The sequence below is a fragment of the Xiphophorus couchianus genome, chromosome 24 (assembly GCF_001444195.1).
Source record: "Xiphophorus couchianus chromosome 24, X_couchianus-1.0, whole genome shotgun sequence".
NCBI classification, from domain to species: Eukaryota; Metazoa; Chordata; class Actinopteri; order Cyprinodontiformes; family Poeciliidae; genus Xiphophorus; species Xiphophorus couchianus.
The window spans coordinates 16,142,557-16,159,729 of NC_040251.1; the positions used below are offsets into that span (position 1 = coordinate 16,142,557).

The window sequence follows — 17,173 nt, forward strand, 5'->3', positions numbered from 1 at the left end:
GGTTCTAAGGATTCAGTTCCTTAGAATCGTTGCGCTCCGTTCAAACCTGTCTCCTGTCTTTTGTCGCTAAGCTGCCCTTTAACACTTAAACTAGAAGTTTTCCCTTCCAAATAAAAGCTTGAAACCTTAAGCATATCCACAGTTTGTTACATTTACTTTAGTAACTGTTTTGGAAAAAATATACTTCAAGAAATATTTGTAAGAGTTTCCCAACTCAATGAGAATAGAAAATTGTCATTGTTCACAGGTCTGGAGGCCGGGCAGGTGGGACTGGTTCTGACCTACGTTGTGACCCTGGTGGGAAACTTTCAGTGGAGCGTGAGACAAAGTGCAGAGGTGGAGAACATGGTACGTAATGTCCTTTTCTTAAGACGCAAACTGCTGTTCATCAAGTCAAAATGAAATATCCTAAGAGCTTCTGCTGCAGAATCTCACAGCAAAGTAAATTGTAAACCTTTTCTGTTTGCATCCCAGTATTTAAACCTGCAGACTTGTTTCTCTCCAGTCTCAGGATGGAGCAACAGAGCCTCTGCACTCCGGCCGCGACACCGGATCAGAAATCTTAGGAAATGTAGGAGACGCAAAACAAATCCAAGTCTCTTAAGCTTTTCCAGATTCTCTCAAATTGAAACGACAACCATCAGCATATTTTATTGGATGCCGGGAGATCGTGTCGCTCATCTTGAAGAATTTATTTATTTTTTTAGATTTGACTCAGTTTTCCAAAGGAAATAGAAAATCTGAATAATCTTTTCTAAATATTCCCGGAGCACGACGCTGCCACTGCTACGCGTCACCCTGGGATCAAGGTTTTCATCCTTTTCACAATTAGACTGTGATGGGAAACAATTTGAAAACTTTTCCAAGGGATCTTGTTTTGTATTTATCACATTTTTAAAGAGGAGGAGTGACGGCAACTTTTCCTGGAGATTCTCTGTGAAGTTTGTGTGATATTTCCTAAAAATATCACATTTTTATGATCTCTGCTTCGGTTCAGGTTTTGTTTTTCTGTTTTGCTACAAACTTGTTTTAATTTGTCAAAATCTGATGTAACTGTGAATCTGGAAAACCTGCATAAACATTTATTTCTTTTCTCTTTTTAATCCGACGTTCACCAAATAAAAGTCACGGATGGAGCGGCGGTCCTTTTAGCTGCGCTTTCTAAAAACAGGATGTTTTATATCTCATCAGGTTCTTTATTCTTTGACACTGATTTAAAAACGTTTGTCATATTTCCAGATGACGTCGGTGGAGCGAGCGGTGGAGTACACGGAGCTGGAGAGCGAAGCACCGTGGGAAGCGTCCTCCTCCCGATTGGCCGAGCGAAGGCGCCGTGACCTTTGACACAGTCAGCTTCTCCTACACCGCAGACGGTCCTCTGGTCCTCAAAGACATCAGCGCTACAATTAAACCGAGTGAAAAGGTTTTGTTATTTACCAGAAACTGCCTCATTCTTCTTTATCGAAGTGACAAATAGGGCTGAAGAACTTTTCACGACACAAACGTTTCATATCAGACGATTTATTTTAATCGTTGATAGTTTTTTTTTGTTACCTGTCAGCCATTCAGAAAAAATACAGACATATCCAGCACTTTATGTTTTTATTTGTATAAAGAATCTTTGTTCCAGTTCACATAGATTTTACATCAAACCTATAATCCCAGTTTCTTTCTCCAAATGATGTTGTTCCAGTTGGGGATCGTCGGAAGAACCGGAGCCGGGAAAAGCTCTCTGATCTCGGCTCTGTTTCGCCTGGCAGAACCTCGCGGGAAAATCTACATCGACGGCGTTTTGACCTCTGACCTTGGCCTCCACGACCTGCGCCAGAAGATGTCCATCATTCCTCAGGTGATTGGAAACGGACCTCATCCAGCGATTATGTTAGAAAAACAACCAGTTTAAGCCCAGTAGTGAAGGCAAAGATACCAGTTTGACTGGGAGCAGCTTGGTGTTGGACTTTGGACCAGGTTCTTCAGGACCCAAACACACACGCTGTGTGTTCAGCCGGTCAAAGATTTACCACCAAGAGTTATCTGCAGTCTGCTCTGGAAATTATTGTTGTCAATGCTGCTTTAAGCTACTTAAAATGTAACTTTTTAAAATCAGTGTTGCTGTTTTTGTTTGTCACCATTTTCTTTGACTTTAGTGGAACTGGACAACATTCAGGTTTAAACAGGGAGGAAGTACACAGAAAAACACAACGAAAACCAAAAAACTCAACCAAACAAACAGTGACATTTACAATTACAAGCAATACTTTTTCATTTTACTTGAGCAATTTAATAAAAATATCAGAATTTTCAATCCTTAAACATCTTTTAACCAAATATTCACCAAACACAGACAGTTAGTTTTTCTTAAAGCTTCATCAGGTTTAAATTGAAAGAAACTGATTTTTGTAAGAATGACTTTGCCTGACGTAGTTATTTGTTGTTACTCCCACAAGAAATTGGGCTGGTTTTCCTTAAAATCTACATGTAACTTTAAATTTTGGTTTCTCTGATGATGTAATTTTTAATTATTAAATGATTGATAATTTGATCAGCTACTCAGTACTTGAGTAGAGTTTGTATCAAAAAACAATTTTACTGTGAAATAATTTATTGGACGTCTATTTTTTACAGTAACTTGAGTCAAATATGTTGAACCTGTGCTGCTCTTACTTTAGTACATTATTGTGAGCTCTTCCCTCTGAGTAAATCTAAAACTAAATAAAGTGCCAAATAGTGACACAAACAAAGAAATGAGTAATTTTAGGGTGATTTACAGTAGATATTGTGTTGCACATCAGTGCATCAGTTCTGTTCTTGCAGCACAGAACTAGAGAGGATCATTAACGGTTCTGTTGTCTTTGTTTTCCCTCCGATCTGAAGGACCCGGTGTTGTTTACCGACACGCTGAGGAAGAACCTGGATCCCTTCGGCCGGCACTCTGATGAGGAGCTGTGGAAAGCTCTGGAGGAGGTGAGTGTTCACCACGTCTTCTTTAGTAACCGCGTCACACCACGACCGTCGGCGACGTTCCCGTCTCCCTCAGGTCCAGCTGAAGTCCGTAGCCGAGGATCTGCCGGGAAAGCTGGAGACAGTTCTGGCCGAGTCCGGCTCCAACTTCAGCGTGGGTCAGAGGCAGCTGGTGTGTTTGGCCAGGGCCGTCCTGAGGAGGAACCGCATCCTCATCATCGACGAGGCCACGGCCAACGTGGACCCCCGGTACGCCACGGAGAGAAACAAACACACACACACACACACACACACACGGAGGCCCGATCAGATCATCTTTGTTGTTGCAGGACAGACGAGCTGATTCAGAAAACCATCCGGGACAAGTTCAGGGAATGTACCGTTCTCACCATCGCTCACCGCCTCAACACCATCATAGACAGCAACCGGATCCTGGTGAGACTTCTGATTGGTAGATCTCTCTCTCTTTCGTTTCACCTGGGCCGTTTGGTCCTCTTGAATCCAGCTGGAGTTCATCTGGGAAGGTGTAATCCAACTGTGGTTTTCCTATGGAGGTCATTTTCAGTTTGGTAGAAGTGAATTCTGGTGCAGTTTGAAATCATTTGTGAATGCCAAGTGGACCAGACACCACTCCAAAAGCAGGAAGTGGACTATAGCGCAGGGTATTCTGGGTAAATACAACCTAAACAAAGGAGTGAATCTCCAATTGATGAAATCTGATGTGACATTTAGTGAAGAAGGAAGTTGTTTTCATTTCATCTTTGGAGGTTTTTATGTCGTTTCCTTCAGCGGTTCTTGTTGCAGAGGCACATTAACCGACATACTTGATGTTTCTTTTCTTGACGATGGCGACTAAATGTAAAGTTTCAGTTGTTTATTAGTTTTATTTTCTCATATCAATCACTTTGAATTTTCATTTAGCTGAAATCTGCTTTACAAATAACTTTTACTTTTATTGTACCTGAAGGTTCTTGACGGTGGCATCATCCAGGAATTAGACCGACCCTTTGCTCTGCTGCAGAACCAAGACGGCGCCTTCTACAAGCTGGTCCAGCAGACGGGCCGGGCCGAGGCGGCGGCTCTGCTGGAATCAGCCGGACGGGTGAGTTGGAAATGGTTTTCTTTTTTTACCTCTCGGTAAATCTTCTGGCTCCCAGTTTACGGAACCAACGTTTCCACAGTCTGCACAGCGAGCCGAACCGAGCCACTCCCAGGACCCGAGAACGGAGCGGAGCATTCCAGAATCCAATGAAATGTGATGCGGACGTACAGGTGTTTCTGAGAAAAGTGTGAACAATTCAGTTCAAAAGGAGAAATTCATAACACACTCACACGAATATCATATTGATATTTTTAACGTAGAAACGACGACCAATTTAGACAGTTTCTTCTTGCGATGCACCGATCTGAGGTTTAGTATTTGCTGCTTGAAATCAATAAAAATAAATTTTTTAACACAGGCATAAATATTGTGATGTATAAATGTTTTTGATGACTCTGCACCAGTGCAGCTCATTGAAATACACCAGTAGCTCCAGTAGTTTAAGAAAGAATGAAGTCAGACTGATGAAAACAACAAGTGGACTATCTCAGTTAAACATGTGGACAAACGCCGGCAAATATTAGAAACGGTGCAGAAAGTACGATGAGTAATTGTAAATAGAATTTAAAATAAATAATCAAGCAAGACGTTGCACACAGCACCAAATTCTTACCGAGGTAGAAAACTAACTTTTCATCGACACTCGATATGTTTTCTGTCAGAACCGAATCTGGTATCAATATTTCTGGAGCCAGTTTCTCAACTTGCCAAATGGTGCATGGAGTTGAAATGAAAACAAAGAAATAAGACGCCTGAAGGACATCATTAGTAGAAATTACTTCTTGAAGATTTTGATGTTTGATGAAAACACATCCGTATGTATTTAGTAGTAATAATCTGTCAACAGAAACCCCGTCTGGCTGCTGTGCAGCGTTTGGTCAGATTAGCTCCAATAGTTCATTCATTGAAGTATCTTTAATGCTGAGGCGTCGCTCTTTTTGTGACACGTCCTCTTCACTTTACAGCCGAGTTTATTGTAAATAAATCTCTTTAAAGTAAAAGCAAAATAGATTTAGAGTATGAAATGGCCAGTATAAATATGTTTTCTGTTGTCTTTCAGTGTTTATTTGTCTCTGTTTCAATTTGAAACGGTTTGCTCATGTTCAGATTTTATGTCTTTTTGTATCTTTACACTCCAAATGCTCCTTTAATTATTAGCAAGGAAGAAAGATAACTGTTGGCCGTCAATGTAAAGTTTGTAATTGTTTATGTATTCTCATAAAGTAGAGTTTAGAAAATGTGAAGTTCAGTGTTTTTCCGATGGTTTGGTGAATTAATTTGAAGAGAAACTCTGGACTCAAGTGATGAGATAAATCTGCTAAATTGGAACATTTGAAGGCCAAACACCTGGCTGATGTTCCTAAAAAGAATGAAATCAAAAGAAATCTTCCTAATAGAAACACAGCAATGGAGAAAAAAAACTAATGTTGCTTTGTAGTGAAATAGAAACATGTCAGTAATCACACCAAAAAAACAACTAAACAAATGGAAGTATATGTTTCTCTAACGTAACCAAAGACTATGTATATATATTTCTCTCAATGTGGTCATTTTAATTTAATCACCACTAAAGAGAAATATGTAAAATGTCGTGAGAAAACCACAGAAAGGACATTTCTTCCAAACTCCTGGAAGAACGACAAACAAAAACAAAAACAAGTTTGCGGTAAAGACGATGTGTGGGATCCTCTGTCGGAGATGGCCGGTCTGTTTCTTCCACCGCGTTTATCTAGGAGACACTGTTGGAGCCTATTAAGAATTGGATTAATTTATTTTTGCTAATGTATTAAGGTTACAGATCTAAATTTATATAAATAATATATCTATTGTAACTTGTTCATTTATTTGTTTTGTTTAGACCCTCCTCCTTATCAGGTGGCCTCCTGCTGTGATTAGGGAGCGGAAGCAGCTGCTGCAGGGCATCTGATTGTTTGGTTAAGGAGCGAGGGGTGAAATAGTTTTTCCACCGCACCAAATAAAGTTTAATTTTACATTTTTTGGAAAGTCAACTCGGAGAGTGTTTCTGTTATTTTTGTACATTGAGAAAGTCACCTTTTGCCACCAGAAAACTTTCCAGCGAGTGCTTTGTTTTGGATGAGTCGGAAAACCCTCCTCCTAGAAACTACTCTGGCACCTTTTGAGTTTTGTTAAAATCCAAGAGTAGCCGTAACAGACACCGAGGTGCCGGTTTGTTACGTATCACAGGATTCTTCTATGTCATGATTTACAGCACGCAACCACAGGAGGAGATGAATGTATTATTGGTGTACAAACATCACTTGGTCTTTCTTAATCAACATTATGTGATGTATTTGTTGGTGCCACAAATGGTAAAGATTGGCATACAACTTATTTATATAGAAAAGAGGAAGTAGTTTTCAATGTTTACTTCCATAAAAAAGGAGTCATTTTGTTCTGATCTGGTTTGGAATGCATGTTATGTTGGAGTTATGACCGTAACCATGCATTATGTATGTTAAAAAAAACTCATACATTGGGATTTTTTTGTTAGAATGTTTAGCAGATCAAATATTCAGATGAAAGAATGTAAACATTTTCATGCGTTCGCTCGGTCACTTTATGTAATTAGCGCCTATCCAGAGAGAGGTAGCCATATTGACTGTTATGAAGAGCTAAAGCTGATCATGTACAATAGATTTATGTATTAAAGTAAAGCTTTCTAAAAAATATATTTGTAGTGTTTTGACAGAAAGCTAAAATGCTGCATTTTTAGAAGAAAGGAGGTTTAGAGTCTCTTGTTTTAGAGCCACCGTCTCAGATCCAGGGACACGAAAAGGCTCAACAACCCGAGAAACTAGACCTGGATGATGATAGAACTTTAGGATGTCATCAAGTAAAGATGTTACATAAAAGGCAGAAATTATGTGCAATATTCACAATCCTTTGAATGAAAGTAGTAAAAGTGATTTCTTCAGTCAGTTGCTTACTCAAGAGAACTCCTGCAAGTGTTTGAAGGAAATGCAAATAATTTACTTTCTAAAAGTATATCAGAATTTAACAAATTATATGAATTTGAAGGAATGTAGAGCACTAAAAATTTTTAATTATCTGAATGTATTTGATGGGGAAAAAAAAAAATCGTTGTATTTCTCTGTTTTTCAGAAGAATCAAATTATGCAGAACGGCGAATCTTCCACTTTAATCCAGTTTCTTAAACGGTGGTTTACGGTTCTTATAATGGACATGAAGACTGGCAGGTTTAAGCATCACCGTAGCAGTTTTGGAAATGCGGCCGCTCTTGTAATGTTTCCTCCTGGGCGGCAGGTGGCGCTGGACACCAACGAAACGCTCCACACCAACACATGGTTTTTGTTTGGCAGATCACAGCCGAAAGCGTTTATAGAGCAGAACTAGTGTTGGGTTATTCAGGGTTTTCTTTACATGACGTGGCTAACATGAGCAGCAGCAGCAGTTACCCCACGCCGGTTTACTCCCACGCCGGACGCGGAAGCTTCCAGGACGTTTACGAGCCCGCGGAGGACTCGTTCCTGCTGATGGACGCGCTGGAGAAAGATGCAGAGACGCTGCAGCAGATGAGGCACGGCTGCACTTTCCCCTGTGGATGATGTTTGTTTCCGTGATCGTTGTGTAACTGTGGGCCGTCCACGCTCTTTGCAGCCCCTGCGTGTGCGTGGAGGTGGGCAGCGGCTCCGGAGCGGTTTCTGCTTTTCTGGCGTCGGTGGTCGGATCTTCGGCTCTTTACCTGTGAGTCACTCTGACACTTTATGACCTGCAGACACGATAGTAGGAAAAACGCACGACTGTTTACATGTTATTGTCGAAATCAGCGCAAAGAATCGTCTGGTAATTTAAATAAGGTTTGAATGTGGGAAGCTTTCAACGCGTGTGGAAAAGTAAAGTGTTGAGAAAATCATGTAAAAACTCACGAGGTGAACCACGAAACATCCACGGGGGCCGAATCAGATCCTGAATGTTAGTATTTAGTGAAAAATTTACTTTTATGGGGACAAAACAAACATTGTGTTTTGTAAAAAGCAATATCAGCATTCCCAACTGTAATCCATGTAATCCAGAAGTTTCTGTAATCGTTAGTAATTAGAATTAATGAAGACCAAAAAACCAAATAAAATAATGAGTGGTGTTTATGGGCAAATACTGAAGATCATAATAATATGAATGTAGGTAGTTAATGTTAATATATGTAGCCACAGCGCAGCATTTTCACTATGAATGACAACTGATTCTCTGTGTATTTAGGATTAGAGCAGTCTATGTATGTATGTATTTATCTATTATTATATAAAAGTGTAGTGTCATCACAGTAGAGTGTGTCTTTTACATACATAAATATGTAGTGAATTTACCACACATTAAGACTCAATAGACTTGGTCCACAGATGTTTCATGTGACCTCACAGCTTGTCAGTAGTAGCTCTATGGTGGCAGGCAACAATTAACACAAAGCCTGGGGTTAGCAGACAAACTCCTCCCTCTTGAGAGTCATCAGGAATCTGTATGTAAAGTTGTTTAGGCCATGGTGTAAATATATTATTTTGTCATTGATCTACTTTAAAGTATGTTTCAAAGTCAAATGTGATCTCAGCTCTTTCTGTGGGCCTCTAGACTCCAAATGAGTTAAAGAGATACAGTTGAAGTTACTGCTTCCTTCACCTCACTTCACTCTGTTATTAATACATGTAGTAAATAAAAAGAAATTCCTCAAATGGAGTAGGAATAACCAGAAAAGGTTTCAGGAAGAGCTACATAATCTGCTCTTTAAGAACATGGAGATTATTTTGTGAAATGAAGCCTACTTTGATAGGAATCATCGAAGAGACAGTGCCATGTTCTTAATGCAGATAAAGAATGACATAGTATGATGGTTTGCTTCAGAAAAGAAGAACGTCATTACAAAAAATGAAGATGTAGAAACTCACTAAAAACGTAAGCAGTGCTGCATGATGACAGTAAAGTCAAACCAGCTCTTGTAATGTTATTTGTGACTTGCAGCTGCACCGACGTGAATCCAGCTGCAGCTCAGTGCACAGCCAGAACCGCCTGCTGTAACCGGGTCGCCCTGCAGCCCATCATCACAGACCTGGTACAGATCACGGAGAAAAGTTCCAGAAGTTTATGCATATGTTTTTTAATGAAAGTGTGACTTTAGCAAAGCATTATGAAGGAAAGAGTTACACAGTGTCATTGTAAGTCCAAGGAAGCAATTAGTAATGTTTGAAATAGTAACATGATCTCTGTTTTGCAGGTGCAGAGTCTTTTGCCACAGCTTAGTGGGAAGGTGGACGTCGTCCTCTTCAATCCTCCATATGTGGTCACTCCATCAGAAGAGGTATGTATGTATGTAGCTAGCTAGATAAATTCTTAGATGAGTATCTAATGACCTGTTGAACCGTTCAGGTGGGCAGCAGAGGCGTAGAGGCGGCCTGGGCCGGAGGAGAGCGAGGCAGACGGGTCACTGACAGGTTCCTCCCTCTGGTTCCTCAGCTGCTCTCCAGTAAAGGCCTGTTTTACCTCGTCACCATCGCCGAGAACAAGCCAGGTCAGTAGAATAGCTTAGGATGCAAAAACTAATCCTAATGAGAAACTAAAGGCTTTGTTTCCCCACAGAGGAGATTATCAGTTTAATGAGCCAGTTTGGGCTGGAAGGAGAGACCCGTCAGTCAACCAGAGCTGGGAATGAGAGGCTGTCGGTCCTGCGTTTCCATAGAAACCAGCGGAGGTGACAGGTAAGAGTCCTCAATGTAAGGAGTACAATTGACAGTGATGTACTTTATTGTAAACTATGGTTTCTGATCATTAGTCAGACATGCATTAGTAGAGACAGTTCAACGCTGTTGCTTCCAGACTATGTTTCCATCTGGTCCCAGTTGCACCGCTCCACTGGCCACCAGCTCCAGAGCTTTAGGGAACGCTTTGTGCTCGGCCTCCCTGATTCTGGCCGACAGACTTTCCTCTGTGTCTCCAACCAACACCGGAACGGCTTCCTGGACCACGATGGCGCCTGCATCAACCTCTTCCTAGAAGAACAGAAGAGCTTTTATTGTGTGGATTTATTTGATGAGCTTTATATGTGTTAGCGCAACACTTACAGCTACAAAGTGGACGGTGCACCCAGTTATCAGCACTCTGGCCTGGAGAGCCTGTTGCTGGGCATTGACCCCTTTGAATGAAGGCAGCAGGGAGGGATGAATGTTGAGGAGCCTCCCTAAAGTTAAAGTTACAGTTACTCGGGTACAAAAGAAAAAACCAGCACAAAAATACATTTTATTTTTAAACACAATAAAACTTTACACATGAACAGACTTTTACCATGCCATTTTTTCACAAAGATCCCAGTCAGGATCCTCATGAAACCAGCAAGGCAGACCAGTTCCACTCCAAACTCTTTAAGGAGAAGGTCAATGGTGGCATCAAACTCAGCTCTGCTGCCATACAGCTTGTGATCCACAACCTGTTGGAAGACAAAAACAGGGATGAGTAAAACTTCACATTAATTAGGATGAATCCTAACCTACCCTGGTCTGGATGCCGGCCAGCGCTGCTCTCTTCAGACCCTGAACTCCAGGTCTGTTTGAAACCACCAACACGATCTCTGCTGAGCTGCATGGAGCTTTAGCCTGATCAATCAGGGCCTGCAGATTGGTACCTGAAGACAAACAAAGATGCACTTGCAGCAGGAGCCTCACTGCTAAACATGACATAAAGACTTCTAACACACCTGTACCAGAGATGAGAACTGCTACTCTGCTCTTCTTGGGTGCTGTGATTTGATTTCCATGGAAACCATGTTCCTTTACTTCCACAGTCCCAGCATTCATCAAGCTCTGCTTCAGGTTGAAAACCACCACAGAAGAAACATCTGGAAAAAAGGATGTTTAATATGCATTAGATTAAACATAACCTTAAGATGTTAACAAGTGCATTTGTTTTCTAACCTGGTTGCTTAGGAACAAGAGAGCCCACCACCCAGGCTTCATCATGGACCTGCAGCTGAGACAGAACCTTCTGAGCATCAGCCGGACCGACCACCAGAACCGCACCGAGCCCACAGTTGAAGGTTCTGCTCGTCTCCTCCTCACTCAGAGATCCTTCTTCATAGAGCCAAGAGAAAACAGCTGGAATCCTCCACTGGGACGCATCTGAAAGAAACCACAATAAGACTTTCTTCCTTCCATTAAACTCATTACAATGAGTCTGTCTGCTTTCCTCTCACCCAACTCTGCTGCCAGACCCTGGGGCAGAACCCGGGGCAGGTTCTCCAGAAGCCCCCCACCGGTGATGTGAGCGTAGGCTTTAACCGCCCCGCTGCGCAGGACGGGCAGCAGCAGGCGGCTGTAGATCTTAGTAGGAGTCAGCAACACCTCGCCTAGAAAGAAATGATTAAAATGTAGTAAAGGTTTTTCTAAACTCACAACATTGACATAAAACTTTATTTAAAAAAAACTGACCGACAGTCTGGTCCTGGTTCCCAAACGGAGCAGCAGAGCTCAAACTCAGTTTGCTTCTCTCCAGAACTTTACGGACCAGACTGAAGCCGTTGCTGTGAATCCCAGAGGAAGCCACGCCGATCAGCACGTCTCCCTCCGAGATGTCCTGTAGCCGTGGCAACAAGGCGCCCCGCTCCGCCGCGCCGACACAGAACCCGGCCAGGTCGTACTCTCCGGCAGCATAAACACCGGGCATCTCTGCCGTTTCACCGCCTGTCAGATGGTTCAGAATCATCATGAAGTCCGTTTGGTTGACAGACCGGCTGCGTCGGGTCGGTTTTTACCCAGCAGGGCGCAGCCGGCCGCCTCACACGCCTTGGCGACGCCGCCGACGATGGAGGCGGCAACTTCTACATCCAGACTGCCGCAAGAGAAGTAGTCCAGGAAGAAGAGCGGCTCGGCGCCGTGAGCCAAAACATCGTTCACACACATGGCAACCAAGTCCTGACCCAGACCGCCATGACGGCCACAGGCCTGGGCGATCTGGGGAACAGAACCAGGAATCACTCAATAGAACTCATTTACTACATTTGACTGAAAAGCTTGAAGCAAAACAATAACACTATATTTCTCCATGCAATATTTTATTTGCAGTAGAACATTAAATACATTTATCCTTTGTTTTAAATAATACACTTTAAACACTTCTCTACTCCCACCTTCAGCTTAGTTCCAACACCGTCTGTCCCAGAAACCAGGATCGGGTCAACAAACCCGGCCGCCTTCAGGTCAAACAGTCCAGCAAAACCTCCCAGCTCTGCATCGCAGCCTGAGAAATAGAGATGAGTGGAGCAGAAACAAACACTCCCTCTGTTACCAAACAGCAGAGCGTTACCGGGTCGGGTCGTGGCTCTGGCCAGAGGCTTGATGATGTCCACCAGCTGGTTCCCAGCAGCGATGTCCACTCCGCTGTCCTTGTAGGTCAGACGCCTGCTGGAGGAAAATAGTTTAAATGTTGTAAACCTGAACGATCTTCACTGCATGTCTACAAACACTAAACTACTTACAACTGGAAATAATTACTGATACACACCAAGTCAATTTTAAGAGCTTTAATCTTTATTTCGAATATTTATAACCAACACATTTCACTACAGCAGCTCCTTAACATCAACAGACCGGTTCTGGTTCTGGTGAGCGATGGCCCGGTGGCCGATGTCTCGCCGGTACACGGCGCCCGGGAATCCAACAGCAGCCACGCCCCGATTGGCCGCCTGCAGGGCGACCTCCAGGCTCGACCTCACCGCCGTCACGGCCAGCACTCTGCCGCCACTCGACACCACCCGGCCGTCCTTCAGGGCGGTGCCGGCGTGGAACGCCTGGAGCCCGGCCTCCTGCAGCCGGGTCAGACCTGCAGCACCAAAGATTAGTCACACAAAACACTTCTACATGTGGTCCAGAACCAGAACCCTGCAGCAGGCCCACCTGTGATCTCGACCCCTTTCACGTAGGAACCCGGGTATCCTGCGCTGGCCATCACCACGGTAACAGCAGAGCTGCCCTGCTGCCACACGGGGACGTTGGAGGCCAGGTTCCCGCTTACGGTGTTCATGATGACGTCATAGAGGTCGCTCTGCAGCAGAGGAAGCAGAACCTGGCATTCTGGGTCGCCAAAGCGACTGTTGAACTCCAGAACTTTTGGCCCCCGATTGGTCAGCATGAGGCCCGCGTACAGAACGCCTGGAAACACAACACAATCTTAAAGACTTTACTTTTCCTACATCACCCTTTGACTTCCAATTCAACTATACAATAATCTCATTTCACAACCCTTTGATCTGTTAAGAACCGTTTTACCCATATAAGGAGTTCCTTCCTGCCTCATCCCATCCACAGTCTTCTGCAGGATCGACTCTCTGATCTGCTGCAGCAGCTCCTCGCTCACCTGCGAGGGACAAATCAGCTCTAAACCAGAGAACAGATAAATGACCCTAGCTAATGTCTCCTAGCAACCTGTGGGGTGGGGCAGTAGGCTCCCATCCCGCCCGTGAGGGGCCCCGCGTCTCCGTCCTGGAGTCGCTTGTGGTCCTGAGCCGGTGGCATCGGAGAGACCCAGGTACCGTCGCTGAAGCACAGACACTTAAAAAAAATAAAACCAAAACATTTAGTTAATACACTTTTTAGTAAAGGCTATTAAATAGACAAAGTCAAATGAACTCACAGACACTTCCTGTCCCTCCAAAAGCTCCTCAATAACAACCGTTGTTCCTGCTGACCCAAAGGCTCCGTCCTACAAGAACAGAACTAGGATTTTAGTCCTACACAAATTGTGTATTTTTGGAATTAACACAAACTCTTTAAAGTTGCATTAGTTCGGTGTGGAGTGCTTTGGGTATTTTCATACCTTCATGATCTCCATGACGGCCCGGCAGGCTTCGTCCCGATCCCCGGCGACGATGACTCCCTTCCCCGCCGCCAGCCCACTGGCCTTCACCACCAGAGCCGGAAAGTCGGCGCTGTGAAGAAAATCCAAATGGATTCAGAACCAACATTTACATTTGGGTTTCAGTAGAGAACTAGACTCTGAGCGGACCCGCGGATGAAGCTGCAGGCGTCCTGCGGGTCGCTGAAGGAGCCGTAGCGAGCCGTGGGAACGCCGTGACGCTCCATGAACGCCTTTGCGAAACTCTTACTGGACTCCAACCGAGCCGCCGCAGCCGACGGTCCAAAACACAAAATGCCCGCCGCCGTCAGATCGTCCACCATACCTGCAGAGACGATACGGGTCAGAACCGCCTGAGGTTTGATCCCACAATAAGAAACTGGAAAAGACTCCACCTGCTGCCAGCGGCGCCTCGGGTCCGACTACGACCAAACCGACGTGGTGGTCCTTACAGAACCGAGCCAGGATGCCGTGGTTGCTCACCGACACCTCTGCAGAAACGCAACACAAAGCTACAGATGCTCACCTCTGTTTTTCAATTCCGTCAAGTGACTTCAGCTAAAATACATCCTATGTTGAGCAGTTAGCAGGTCCAACAGCCCCTCAGGTACCAGAGTTGCTGATCTTGCCGCAGCTGGCGGTTCCTGCGTTTCCGGGAGCCACCAGAACCTGCTGGACCCGGGGCGACTGGGCCAGCTTCCAGGCCAGCGCGTGTTCCCGTCCCCCGCCTCCTACCACCAGAACCCGCTCCGCCATCGCAACTGGAACCACAAGAGATTCGACTTGAAGGAGGATTTCCTCTCACCGTGTGAAGCCACCGTGTAATTATGCAAGCGCTGACCTTTAGCAGGAAGAGCCGTGACCTTTTCCAGGGGATGGAGGTCCGATGAAATCGTAGAGATCAAACCAATGAGCTGGAAGAAAAACGAAACTGGACTTTTAACACAATCGGCATTGATGTGGAGCCCCAGATTACTGCAGAAACAGAGTAAAGATAAACGGGCCAATCTCTGGGATAACAGAGAGTCCAGTGTTGGACCCTGGCTGAACATGTTCAACTCTGATTGGAGTCACTGGGCTCATGTGACCTCCTGAAACCAACTGATAGAAAAGTACATCTAATAAGCTGGGAGCAGATTTAAAATGCCGCTAGAAAATAATGAAGGTTTTATTTGCATCCATCATTTTTAAGCGTTTCTTTTTTAAATATTGTTGACTTTAAAGTGAACCTAGCAGCAAAAAGACGTCGACATGCACAACATTTACCAACCTCTGTTGGTATGAACCAAGAATTACTCGCAGCCCGTTTCGCCTGCTGTGCTTTCCCCGCTCTCCGTGGGTGGACTGACCCTCCGTGGAAGCTGCGGGGACACATGTGACGCAACTAAACATTAACACACACACACACACACACTGCGTGGAGTCACAGTGAGAAAAACATGCAAAGTTTGCACACAAACTAAATTACTAACGAAAAAAGAGAGAGAGAACAGAGAAGCTAAAACCGTCGACACGTGTGGAGTCTTACCTTCACCAAATGATGGGAGGAACACTTTTTGGATTCCACTACTTCCTATGGGAGAGAAAGCGCAAAGCATCACGGGAGACGTAGTTCGTTTACCGCTGAACTGTAAAATAAATAGTTAACATTTACCTTTAATACACTTTCTAAAGCAATAATGAAGCTTCAATCATCGTTAGAGCTAAATTAGGATTTTAACTATTTCACTACCATAGATGTGGTTAAAATCTATGGCCAGCAAACAGCAAAGGGAAGAAGTTTATCAGATTTAAGAGTTACTACTAACAACATTACTTCCTGAAGTTTCTTAGGAGACCACTCAGATGTTGCTCTGATGAAAACCACCCGTGGGATGAAAGTGCAGAAAACCTTCTGGTCGATGGATTCACCACTGAGCAGCTGTGCTGGTTCAAACACTTTAAACATCTGGAAGCACCTTAGGCTCCTCCCCCTTTCAGGTGACAACAAACACCTTTATTTTAATGTTTTCCTTTGTATGAGTTGAGCTGTAAAACTTTAGGTCAGATTTGAACTTTTTCAGGATTTTCTCAGTTTTCTGCTCATTTCCAACCAACATTTTATTGCAGGAAATCATTTCAGGAAGGAACCAGAAGATTCTGGAGTCTGGGAGATGAGACTGTAACCGACCTGAACACTGAGGCCCCAGAGCGCCCCCTGCAGGATCTGCTGCACCATCACCGTTTCCAGCAGCAAATCAATCATCTGTTGGTCCAGACAGAAAAGCTGAAGCTGTCAGTGAAGCAGATCAGAAGCTGAGCAGCAGAAACCCAGAAGAACTGGAAGCATCAGCAGGAGATGAACTGGACCTGTGCGAGGACGCCGCCGGTGGTCCATATGGTCGGCTGTCGTTTTCTGTGTGTGTCCGGCTGACTCACGCAGAGAGCCACCGACGCTGCGGCTGCTCCCACCGCAACAAACCGGATCAGATGGCGGTTTTCCTCTAATGCTGGAGATCTGCTTCAATCTACAGTGTGCTGCTTTAGATTTGACAGGCAAGACGCACAGAAAGAATAGTTGTAGAAGAATATGTTGATAAACTCAGCTTTTCAAAAATTGTGGCTAATTATGATTTAACAAAAGAAGAAATTTCACTTTTTCTGCAACAAAAAGTGAAACAGTTTGAAAATTGCTGTGTTTACTCAGGTTGTATTTGTCAAATAAAATCTGTTAGATATGAAATATTGAAGTATTAAAAAGAAGAGAAAATCTTTAATGATTTAGAGATGCTTTTACAAAGCAACATGCTATGTCCCTGCTCTGCCTTAGTATAAATAAAAAAGGACAGAAAGGAAAAAGTTATATATTGATTTATTTTTTATTAAAATAAAAAACTTTGTTTTTTATAAATTGTTTTGCTACTTAAACCACTTTTTTCAGGAATAAATTACCAACAATTCTATTTGAGATACTCCGGTGTGTAATTTTTTTTAAAGTACATGTTTCATCTGTTAAAGAACAAATACTCAGGATGTCTTTTTTTTTTTTAGTTAGGACTTGTCAAATGTTGTTTCTTTCTCCGTTTACGACGTAGCAGTGAGCTGCATGCTTCTATAAAATGTAAGCGTCCACATTTGCCTCCCATCCAGGCCCTCCTGCTGTCGATAACAACAGAATTTACCGCGCCTCCCCCACAACATTTTCTGCTTAAGACAATTTTTTTCTACTTGTATTAAAAGAATAAAAAAAGATTTTGCACA

The 17,173-nt window shown here is 43.6% G+C and overlaps 3 protein-coding genes across 13 annotated transcripts in view; 2 read left to right on the forward strand and 1 right to left on the reverse strand.

Annotated features, from left to right (window-relative positions):
* LOC114140905 (multidrug resistance-associated protein 4-like) overlaps positions 1 to 16,258 on the forward strand; it is a 35,787-nt gene extending 19,529 nt beyond the window's left edge. The window contains 9 exon segments of the mRNA XM_028011207.1: positions 248 to 348; positions 1,240 to 1,295; positions 1,297 to 1,423; positions 1,694 to 1,849; positions 2,875 to 2,964; positions 3,038 to 3,210; positions 3,291 to 3,396; positions 3,929 to 4,063; positions 16,043 to 16,258. Of these exon segments, the coding sequence (XP_027867008.1) occupies positions 248 to 348; positions 1,240 to 1,295; positions 1,297 to 1,423; positions 1,694 to 1,849; positions 2,875 to 2,964; positions 3,038 to 3,210; positions 3,291 to 3,396; positions 3,929 to 4,063; positions 16,043 to 16,090 (992 nt within the window). The 3' untranslated portion in view covers positions 16,091 to 16,258.
* On the reverse strand, positions 1,502 to 16,239 carry gart (phosphoribosylglycinamide formyltransferase). Of its 7 annotated transcripts, none has more exons than XM_028011209.1 (24): positions 16,104 to 16,239; positions 15,462 to 15,506; positions 15,204 to 15,317; positions 14,775 to 14,847; positions 14,545 to 14,694; positions 14,329 to 14,424; positions 14,084 to 14,258; positions 13,895 to 14,006; positions 13,712 to 13,780; positions 13,504 to 13,629; positions 13,348 to 13,435; positions 12,976 to 13,230; positions 12,670 to 12,901; positions 12,386 to 12,483; positions 12,210 to 12,319; positions 11,835 to 12,033; positions 11,512 to 11,763; positions 11,277 to 11,429; positions 10,999 to 11,202; positions 10,782 to 10,922; positions 10,579 to 10,709; positions 10,373 to 10,514; positions 10,153 to 10,268; positions 9,813 to 10,080 (listed from the first exon to the last, which is right to left on the reverse strand). In XM_028011209.1, the coding sequence occupies exons 1-24, from the start codon at positions 16,176 to 16,178 to the stop codon at positions 9,889 to 9,891; spliced, it is 3,348 nt and encodes a 1,115-aa protein (XP_027867010.1). In that variant the 5' UTR covers positions 16,179 to 16,239; the 3' UTR covers positions 9,813 to 9,888. The 7 variants fall into 7 exon arrangements, with proteins under 7 accessions (XP_027867016.1, XP_027867010.1, XP_027867012.1 ...); XM_028011211.1 differs by having other exon boundaries at positions 15,204 to 15,294; positions 16,104 to 16,233; XM_028011210.1 differs by lacking the exon at positions 16,104 to 16,239 and adding an exon at positions 15,588 to 15,868 and having other exon boundaries at positions 15,204 to 15,294.
* The window catches only part of LOC114140929 (methyltransferase N6AMT1-like), a 53,212-nt gene continuing 42,249 nt past the window's right edge, over positions 6,211 to 17,173 (forward strand). Inside the window, exons 1-7 of one of the 5 annotated variants that reach the window (XM_028011275.1) lie at positions 6,211 to 7,622; positions 7,703 to 7,789; positions 9,056 to 9,146; positions 9,309 to 9,392; positions 9,461 to 9,602; positions 9,671 to 9,789; positions 16,043 to 16,258. In XM_028011275.1, the coding sequence (XP_027867076.1) occupies positions 7,387 to 7,622; positions 7,703 to 7,789; positions 9,056 to 9,146; positions 9,309 to 9,392; positions 9,461 to 9,602; positions 9,671 to 9,786 (756 nt within the window). In that variant the 5' untranslated portion in view covers positions 6,211 to 7,386 and the 3' untranslated portion in view covers positions 9,787 to 9,789; positions 16,043 to 16,258. Of the gene's footprint in view, positions 7,623 to 7,702; positions 7,790 to 9,055; positions 9,147 to 9,308; positions 9,393 to 9,460; positions 9,603 to 9,670; positions 9,805 to 9,907; positions 10,039 to 11,010; positions 11,256 to 16,042; positions 16,259 to 17,173 lie in introns of those variants that run through there. The other 4 variants (XM_028011274.1, XM_028011271.1, XM_028011272.1 and 1 more) reach the window with 4 other exon arrangements.

Bases quoted from the DNA above. Each gene is read 5' to 3' on its own strand.
- gart (XM_028011209.1), bottom strand. From the start codon at position 16,178: ATGATTGATTTGCTGCTGGAAACGGTGATGGTGCAGCAGATCCTGCAG. The intron at 14,425-14,544 runs GTACCTGAGGGG...GCGTTTCTGCAG, and splicing joins CGGCAAGATCAGCAACTCTG to AGGTGTCGGTGAGCAACCAC. The intron at 10,923-10,998 runs GTTAGAAAACAA...CCTTTTTTCCAG, and splicing joins TCTTGTTCCTAAGCAACCAG to ATGTTTCTTCTGTGGTGGTT.